At 45.3% G+C, this 10,203-nt stretch overlaps 1 protein-coding gene across 1 annotated transcript in view; it reads left to right on the forward strand.

Moving 5' to 3' along the window:
- LOC111959542 (periostin-like) overlaps window positions 1-9,390 on the forward strand; it is a 34,355-nt gene extending 24,965 nt beyond the window's left edge. The window contains 10 exon segments of the mRNA XM_023981180.2: window positions 1,245-1,347; window positions 2,969-3,036; window positions 6,026-6,071; window positions 6,191-6,223; window positions 7,409-7,503; window positions 7,621-7,756; window positions 8,077-8,139; window positions 8,428-8,514; window positions 8,753-8,791; window positions 8,987-9,390. Of these exon segments, the coding sequence (XP_023836948.1) occupies window positions 1,245-1,347; window positions 2,969-3,036; window positions 6,026-6,071; window positions 6,191-6,223; window positions 7,409-7,503; window positions 7,621-7,756; window positions 8,077-8,139; window positions 8,428-8,514; window positions 8,753-8,791; window positions 8,987-9,030 (714 nt within the window). The 3' untranslated portion in view covers window positions 9,031-9,390.
- Window positions 9,391-10,203: the final 813 nt, after the last annotated feature.

Here is a 10,203-nt window from a genome sequence, read left to right on the forward strand (position 1 = left end):
GCATTGTCTTGGCTGTGTGCTTAGGGTTGTTGTCCTGTTGGAAGGTGAACCTTCGCCCCAGTCTGATTTCCTGAGTGCTTTGGAGCAGGCTTTCATCAAGGATCTCTCTGTACTTTGCTCCGTTCATCTTTCCCTCGATCCTGACTAGTCTCCTAGTCCCTGCCGCTGAAAAACATCCCCACCGCATGATGCTGCCACCACCATGCTTCACCGTAGGGGTGGTATTAGCCAGGTGATGAGCGGTGTCTGGTTACCTCCAGACGTGACGCTTGGCATTCAGGCCAAAGAGTTCAATTTTGTTTTCATCAGACCAGAGAATCTTGTTTCTCATCGTCTGAGAGTCCTTTAGGTGCTTTTTGGCAAACTCCAAGCAGGCTGTCATGTGCCTTTTACTGATGAGTGGCTTGCGTCTGGTCACTCTACCATAAAGGCCTGATCGGCGGAGTGCTGCAGTGATGGTTGTCCTTCTGGAAGGTTCTCCCATCTCCACAGAGGAACTCTGGAGCTCTGTCAGAGTGACCATCAGGTTCTTGGTCACCTTCCTGACCAAGGCCCTTCTCCCCCAGTTGCTCAGTTTGGCCGGGCGGCCAGTTCTAGGAAGAGTCTTGGTGGTTCCAAACTTCTTCTATTTAATGATGGAGGCCACTGTGTTCTTGGGGACCTTCAATGTTGCAGTTTTTGCTACACTTCACCAGATCTGTGCCTCGACACCATCCTGTCTCGAAGCTCTACGGACAATTGCTCAACTTCATGGCTTGGTTTTTGCTCTGACATGCGTTGTCAACTGTGGGACCTTATATAGACAGGTGTGTGCCTTTCCAAATCATATCCAATCAATTTAATTTACCACAGGTGGACTCCAGTCAAGTTGTAGAAACATCTCAAGGATGGTCAATGGGAACAGGATGCACCTGAGCTCAATTTCGAATCTCATTGCGAAGGGTCTGAATACTTATGTAAATAAGTATACATTTTTTAATACATTTGCAAAAACTTCTAAAAACCTGTTTTCGCTCTGTCATAATGGGGTATTTTGTGTAGATTGATGAGGGAAAAAATGTATTTAATCCGTTTTAGAAAAAGGCTGTAAAGTAACAAAATGTGGAAAAAGTAAATGCCAACCTAATTGAGAAACATATGGCACATTACCAGCTTGTACTCATAACTCATCTCATTGTGGTTGTCTTATCTGTAATTATCCCATCAGTGTTTGGATCTTAATCCTCTCTACTCCTCTCCTCCAGGCTAACAASACAATCAGAGTGAACACTATTGAGGTCCCTGAAAATGATATCATGGCCACTAATGGAGTCATTCACTTTGTCAAAACCCTCCTCTACCCCGGAGGTAAGACTGACTCAAACCTCTCTGACTGCCAGCTCCTCTGTTGGAGAAACAAATTATGCACTAATTATATTGTCATGTGTTGAGAGACGCACTGTGCAGGGAATCATTTATTGATATATTATATATATTTAGCAGTGCTAAATGGTTCAGTACGTCTAACAACCTGTGTTGTGCTGTATGTACGCTAATGTAAAAGGGTAACAACGTCTAGACAACCTTGTTGTGCTGTATTGTACGCTAATGTAAAGTGTTACCAGTACGTCTAACAACCTGTGTTGTGCTGTAGTACGCTAATGTAAAGTGTTACCAGTACGTCTAACACCCTGTGTTGTGCTGTATGTACGCTAATGTAAAGTGTTACCAGTACGTCTAACAACCTGTGTTGTGCTGTATGTACGCTAATGTAAAGTGTTACCAGTACGTCTAACAACCTGTGTTGTGCTGTATGTACGCTAATGTAAAGTGTTCCAGTACGTCTACAACCTGTGTTGTGCTGTATGTACGCTAATGTAAAGGTTACCTGTACGTCTAACAACCTGTTGTGCTGTATGTACGCTAATGTAAAGTGTTACCAGTACGTCTAACAACCTGTGTTGTGCTGTATGTACGCTAATGTAAAGTGTTACCAGTACGTCTAACAACCTGTGTTGTGCTGTATGTACGCTAATGTAAAGGGTTACCAGTACGTCTAACACCCTGTGTTGTCCTGTATGTACGCTAATGTAAAGGGTTACCAGTACGTCTAACAACCTGTGTTGTGCTGTATGTACGCTAATGTAAAGGGTTCACTGTACGTCTAACACCCTGTGTTGTGCTGTATGTACGCTAATGTAAAGGGTTACCAGTACGTCTAACAACCTGTGTTGTGCTGTATGTACGCTAATGTAAAGTGTTACCTGTACGTCTAACACCCTGTGTGTGCTGTATGTACGCTAATGTAAAGGTTACCAGTACGTCTAACAACCTGTGTTGTGCTGTATGTACGCTAATGTAAAGTGTTACATGTACGTCTAACACCCTGTGTTGTGCTGTATGTACGCTAATGTAGTGTTACCAGTACGTCTAACAACCTGTGTTGTGCTGTATGTACGCTAAGTGTAAAGTGTTACCAGATATGTAGAGGTAAATGCCAAAAATAAGGAAACACCAACATAAAGTGTAGGGTGTTAGGCCACCACGAGCCCAACATGGTTTTATGCCATGTAAACCATACCATATGGTTTACTTTGTTTTCATGCTCATCAAAAATTACGTGATCACTTGAGCCCTGTGGATGTCATCCTATGGGGCAAAGCCATGGTAGCCAAAATATTGGCCAAAATAATGGCCTGCCCAGCATTTATATACATGACCTAAGCATGATGGTGTAAGCACCAGCTTTCAATATATCTTGTACCCTCATTTCCTCAAGTGTTTCCATTACTTTGGCAGTAACCTTTATGTACCCTAAAATAAAGTTTTACCAGATTGTCTAACACCCTGTACTGTGCTGTGCTGTATGTACCCTAGTGTAAAGTGTTACCAGTATGTTTAACACCCTGTACTGTGCCGTACTGTACAGTATGTGCCCTAGTATAAAGTGTTACCAGTATGTCTAACACTCTGTACTGTATTCCTGTAGAGCTGCCTGCTGGAAACTCTGACCTTCTGGGGCTGCTGAGAAGACTCATCAAGTACATGGAGATCAAGGTACTGTCACGTTCTGACCCTAGTTATTGTGTTAATCCTTTGTTTTGTTGGTCAGGAGTGAGCTGGTGGGCATTCTATTGTTGTGTTTCTATGTTGGGTTTAATGTGCCTGATATGGTTCTCAATTAGAGGCAGGTGTTTGACGTTCCTCTGATTGAGAACCTATTTAAGGTAGCTGTTCTCACTGTTTGTTTGTGGGTGATTGTCGCTGTGTCTGTGTTTATTGCACCACACGGTACTGTCTCGTCTCGTTCGTTCTTTCCTGTTCGTGCGTTCTTCATTTTATGTAGTTTGCATGTTCAGGTCAGTCTACGTTGTTTGTTATTTTGTATTATCAATAGTATAGTTCGGTTAGTGTTCGTCTTGTCTAATAAATTCATGATGTCGACATCCTCGCTGCGTATTGGTCATCTGATCCTTCTCGCCTTTCCTCGTCTGAGGAGGAGGACGAAGTAGACAGCCGTTACAGAACCACACCTAACCCGGACCAAGCAGCGTGAGTTCGAGCAGAGGTACAATACTAATCAGGAATCCTGGACATGGGATGAAGTATTGGAGGGAAAGGACACTGGGCTCACTTGGGGAATATCGCCGCGCTCGGGAGGAGATGGAGGCAGCGAGAGCCCAAGAGCGGGTGGTATGAGGAGGCAGCAAGGAGACGTGGCTGGAAGCCCGTGAAGAAACCCCAAAAATGTCTTGGGGGGGGCTAAGAGGTAGTGGGCCAAGGCAGGTATGAGACCTGCCCCACTTCTCAGGCTAACCGTGGAGAGCGGGGGTACGGGCAGACACCGCGTTACGCAGTAGAGCGCACGTGTCTCCTTACGTGTTATAGCCCGGTGCGGGTTATTCCACCTCCCCGCACTGGTAGGGTAGATTGGGCATTGAGCCAGGTGTCATGAAGCCGGCTCAACGCGGCTGGTCTCCAGTGCGTCTCCTCGGGCCGGCATACATGGCACCAGCCTTACGCATGGTGTCCCCGGTTCGCCTACATAGCCCGGTGCGGGTTATCCACCTCCCCGCACTGGTCGGGCGACGGGGAGCATACAACCAGGTAGGTTGGGCAGGCTCAGTGCTCAAGGGAGCCAGTAAGCCTGCACGGTCCGGTATATCCGGCGCCACCTCCCCGCCCCAGCCCAGTACCACCAGTGCCTACACCACGCACCAGGCTTCCAGTGCCACTCCAGACCCCTGTTCCTCCTCCACGCACTCTCCCTGTGTCGTGTCTCCAGCCCAGTGCCTCCAGTTCCGGCACCACGCACTAAGCCACCTGTGCGTCTCCAGAGCCCTGTACACACTGTTCCTTCTCCCCGTACTCGTCCTGATGTGCGTGCCCTCAGCCCGTACCACCAGTTCCGGTACCACGCACCAGCCCAAGGTACGCTTTGAGAATTCAGTGTGCCCTGTCCCTGCTCCCCGCACTAGCCTGAAGGTGCGTGGCCTTAGCCCGGTGCCTCCAGTTCCGGCACCACGCACCAGGCCTACAGTGCGCCTCATCCGGCCAGAGCCATCCGTCTGCCAGTGCCATCTGAGCCATCCGTCTGCCCAGTGCCATCTGAGCCATCCGCTGCCAGTGCCATCTGAGCCATCCGTCTGCCCAGTGCCGTCTGAGCCATCCGTCTGCCCAGTGCGTCTGAGCCATCCGTCTGTCCAGCGCCGTCTGAGCTGCCCGTCTGTCCCGAGCCGTCCAGCCAGGACCAGCCAGAGCCGTCCAGCCAGGACCAGCCAGCCGTCCAGCCAGCAGCCAGGCCGCCAGCAGACCAGCCAGAGCCGTCCAGCCAGGACCAGCCAGAGCCGTCCAGCCAGGACCAGCCAGAGCCATCCAGCCAGGACCAGCCAGAGCCGTCCAGCCAGGACCAGCCAGAGCCACGCCAGAGCCTTCCGCCAGACAGGGACCGCCAGAGCCTTCCGCCAGAGCAGGACCGCCAGAGCCTTCCGCCAGCCAGGATCCGCCAGAGCCTTCCGCCAGCCAGGATCCCCAGAGCCGTTCCGCCCAGCCAGGATCCGCCAGAGCCAGCCAGCCAGGATCCGCCAGAGCCAGCCAGTCCGGAGCGGTCCCTCAGTCCGGGGCTGCTCCTAAGTCCAGTGGGACCCATGTCTAGGGTTCTCAGTCCAAGGTCGGTGGCGAGGGTCGCCACTTTGAGGAGGCCACAGAAGCGGACAAAGACAAGGGTGAAGTAGGGTCCACGTCCTGCGCCAGAGCCGCCGCCGCGGACAGATGCCCACCCAAACCCTCCCCTATAGGTTTAGATGGTGCGGTCGCAGTCCGCACCTTGGGGGGGGGGGTTCTGTCACGTTCTGACCCTAGTTATTGTGTTAATCCTTTGTGTTGTTGGTCAGGACGTGAGCTGGGTGGGCATTCTATGTGTTGTGTTTCTATGTTGGGTTTAATGTGCCTGATATGGTTCTCAATTAGAGGCAGGTGTTTGACGTTCCTCTGATTGAGAACCATATTTAAGGTAGGCTGTTCTCACTGTTTGTTTGTGGGTGATTGTCGCTGTGTCTGTGTTTATTGCACCACACGGTACTGTCTCGTCTCGTTCGTTCTTTCCTGTTCGTGCGTTCTTCATTTTATGTAGTTTGCATGTTCAGGTCAGTCTACGTTGTTTGTTTGTTATTTTGTATTTATCAAGTATAGTTCGGTTCAGTGTTCGTCTTGTCTAATAAATTCATGATGTCGACATACCTCGCTGCGTATTGGTCATCTGATCCTTCTCGTCTCTCCTCGTCTGAGGAGGAGGACGAAGTAGACAGTCGTTACAGGTACTGTACCAGGCCACACCCACATAAAGGAATTAGGGAGAACCCTGAGATAGCAAGAAGAGATTAACGTCTAAGTGTTTGTTACTAAATTACCTTAAGATGACAAGACACTATGTAAAGCCTTGAACAAATACAGTACCTACCACATTGGAGTTGAGCAGAACGATGTGTACACAGACCTACAATAATACGGTTTACAGCCTCTAATCCTTCTTTCTATTCATTCATAGTTCGTGTCAGGATACAGATATAAGGAAATCCCTCTCACATTCATGAGTGAGTACAACTGTATCAGGCCAAGTCTTAGATGTCTGCTGTACCTTTTTGTGTTACAACTATTTGTAACTTTGTTGTTGTCCTGTGATTAACTGCTGTGTGTTTTCTGTTCCCTTCAGAGAGGACGATCGTCACACGCGTCATTGAGTCAGGTAAGTTACAGTTAAAGGATCGTAATAACGTCCTTCATGCATACATCTTAGCATTGTGTAGTACACTGAGTGTACAAGACATTAGGAACACCCATCCTAATATTGAGTTGCACCACTTTTTCCCTCGGAACAGCCTCAATTCATCAGTGCATGAACTCTAAAAGGTGTCGAAAGCATTCAACAGGGACGCTGGCCCATGGTGACTCCCACAGTTATATCAATTTGGCTGGATGTCTTTTGGGTGGTGGACCATTTTTGATACACATGGGAAACTGTTGAGCGTGAAAAACCCAGTGCGTTGCAGTTCTTGACACACTCAAATTGGTGGCTGTCTCCTCCCCTTCATCTACACTGATTGAAGTGGATTTAACACGTGACATCAATAAGGGATCATAGGTTTCACCTGGATTCACCTGGTTCGTCTATGTCATGGAAAGAGCAGGTGTTCCTAATGTTTTGTACACTCCGTGTATATTCATTTTACATGATATATCATGGGTAGTCTTGGAAAGACTTGAAGACATTGTGCTACAAGAGTTGATAGAATAGTTGGCACAGTTCAGATAAGGAGGATCTCTGTCTTCCATGAGATTCATGACCCACGTTCAAGAGGAAAAACCATTGTGGTTGTTCAGATAATTACAGTACAGACAGCAACAAGAGAATACTTGCCATAGCAGCAGACACCTGGGAAGGTTTTATCTGTTCTGGATAAAATTACCGTTCTTTATTGGGATTTGACTTGTAAGGTTAATTCTTGATGTGAAAGAGAAATATGCACAGAAGTTCAAGTTACTGTTTATACAATTATCTCCAGTCAAGATTCTGAAAGAGGTATTTGCTACTCTAAGGGGAAAACTGATGTCTTGGAGAAAGCTTTTACTTGGAACGTATCTGCAAAGCACATATCCACGTGTCCTTTGATTATGCAATATATTCCTGTCATATGAATTATTTTAAAGCCAGTGAAAGGTTGGGCTTCAGTCTAATTCGATAAAACCTATAAACTACAATATTTTAATCAAGGAGTAGAGGAACCACTGACACACTACATGTGTCTAGAGTTTTTAAGTTCATTCGGACCTTCAGATCTTACTAGTTTGCCGTTTAAACGTCATGTTCTTTGATGATGCTTTTGTTGTTATTTATTCCAGTTGTTAAACTTGTTGTCCTCTCTTTCTAAAGCGCCTGATGTGACCCATGTGACTAGGGTTATCGAAAGGGAACCTACCATCACCAAGGTGACCAGGGTGATTGAGGGACAGCCTACCATCACCAAGGTAACACCAATGTAACAAACCATGTTTCAACCGTTGTATCCACCCATGTAACCACCAAATCACGTTGAGCACCGGGAAAAGCGTTATATAAATCTAATACATGATTATGATTTTTAGGTGACTAGAGTCATTGAAGGCGAGCCAAAGTTCACCAAGGTCACTAGAGTCATCGAGGGAGAGCCCAAGGTCACCAAAGTTACCAGAGTCATCGAGGGAGAGCCCAAGGTCACCAAAGTTACCAGAGTGGTCTCAGGTACGTACCTCACAGACACACAGGTCTTTCTTGACTCCTATCCATGAGGTCTGAAGAACTCTGGCTACATATTAACATATAGTAAAATTAACCTGTTTTGGTCTATAGTTGCTATATGGTGTATTGATGCACTATATGAAACAAAGAAGTGAATGTTTGGGTTGCTGAGGTGAGACACGTCTACAGATGTTAATGTGTTGTATTGAATTCCCTTTGCTCACGTCACCTCTGGATCATGACTCTTACATCTGCCACTCTGTGAAAACATTATGTTTCTATGTGAAGACTGATGTAATGTTTCAATATGTTGTCATCCACAGGTCCTCAGTACTCGGCCAGCAGCAGTGGCTCCAGCAGTGGTATCTCCAACATTGAGCTGGAAGGTCAGTAACATCACTCTGGTCGTAGTTAGATAGCTTAATATAGAGGAAATAATGCAATGTTAAATTGAAAATCACGTATATGCATGTCACTGGGTAGACATGTGACAGGTTCTGTTAGAATCTGGGTTGAGAGACTGACAATCAGGATTCAAACTAACCGTTACATTTCCACCCTGTGATATTTGGCGTAGTCGGCAGAATTAGTCAATTGTCCAACATAATTGCATGTTTCATTAGAATACATAATAGTGTGACATATACAGTAACATCCCTGTCTCCGTCCTGTAGGTGCTGACTTCTCCCGTATCACCACCATCGAGGGAAACCCCTCAATGCTCGACATGGACTCTGAAAAAATCACCAAGTTCATCCAAGGTAAGAGACACATCTAAACCCTACTCATCCTCATTGGGTTCTGTAAGGATCTGTAGTGATTAAGATATGATTTCTGTTATGGCTGGAGTTTGGATTCTGTAGGGTTCTATTGTGACAGAGGTTTGGTTCTGTAGGGTTCTATAATGACTATGGTTTAGGTTCTTTAAGGTTCTGTAGTGACCAACATTTGGGTTCTATAAGGTTCTATAATGACCAAGGTTTAAATTTGTCTTCACAGAGGGAAACCCGAGACGAGTAACTGGCAGGAAAATTCCAGGTAAACCATGATTCCTTGATAACATAACATACTGTTTGACCGTGTTGGGCGATTCAAATGATGGGTAATGTCATCCTATGAGGATCTGTAATTGCGACCATAGAAATAGAATGACCACCTATCATTGAACATTGACTTGAACTTTATTTCTATTATTTGAGTGTATGAAGATTTTTCTGTTGTCTCTGTCCCTAGCTGGTGCCAGGAGGAGAGTCAGACCAGAGGGACAAAGAGCATAAACATGGACAGACCAGGTGACTAAAGACGCATCAGCGACCAGAGAGGAACAACAGAGATAATGTCAATGAATGGTCTCCCATAAAAGCTCTACACTCCAAATGATGCGTGTGTAGACATACAGAACTTGAACTTAGTGAGACCAGTAAAGCCATTTGCTAAACAAAACAAAAATCATTGATGCATGTATCTAAAGATAACTAAAAGCCATCAATATATGTAAATAGCGTACGCATATTTGTGGGTTTTCGGTGTATATTAGAGATGAAAGATTAGAAGCTAGCCAGGGGTAGCAAAATAATCTTTGAAACCAATCTATTTGAAGCCTTGACCATTGGTTGAGGTAATAAAACAGGATTTTTAGGAAGATTTTGTAATTTACCTCTGCATGATATCGAGTTTGTGGTGCTCACATAAAAAAAATAAAAAAATAAAAAAAATGTGATTGCTGTTTTCTGACTGTACCTTAATTTCTGCAAATGTTTATATTTTTCTACCAGATGTAATTTTAGCTCTGATCTGAGTTTCACAGTAGTGTGTTTGCTCTCTCTTTCTGCCTGACTGTCTGTTATTCTACCTAGCTAACCATTCAGATATTGAGCTTGTCTTTGCTTTTAGAAGTTTCAAATGTGCAACACTCTGACAAACTTAACTTTTCACATATTCTCAATAGCTTTTTTTAACTGCAGTTTTCAAACCTTTTTCAATAAAGTATATTCTTGGATATGAAGTGCATAATTCGCCAGGAGAATTTTTTGTTGTTGAAAAACGTGTTAGTAGTTCATCGCTATAAGGAATTCAATTCAAGTTACATTTTAGAATCACATTTACCCAATTTGAGGAGAAGATGTATGATCGCAATCTAATTTGTGCACGTGTCTACTGGGCCCTGCCTACTTAATGAATCCCATTTTTTTGTATAACGCTAGTTGTTTGGGGAGGGGAAAGGGGGTTGTCTGTTTTTTAGTTCTCCTAGAATCTATGAAAGAGTTTGACAATGCTACAAATGTCAATCTGTGTCCTTTTAAATGTGTCAGTTGTTACGCTTTAACCTAGCTCCCTCTAAAGAGAAACTCCTAAAGTGAGAATGAAGTCAAATCTAAAGCAAATGTCAAAGGTCAGAGTGCGAATTATACCATGATTGTCGGGGTCTCAATTTTTGGGGGGCCTTGACC

Source organism: Salvelinus sp. IW2-2015, linkage group LG4p, assembly GCF_002910315.2.
Source record: "Salvelinus sp. IW2-2015 linkage group LG4p, ASM291031v2, whole genome shotgun sequence".
NCBI lineage: Eukaryota > Metazoa > Chordata > Actinopteri > Salmoniformes > Salmonidae > Salvelinus > Salvelinus sp. IW2-2015.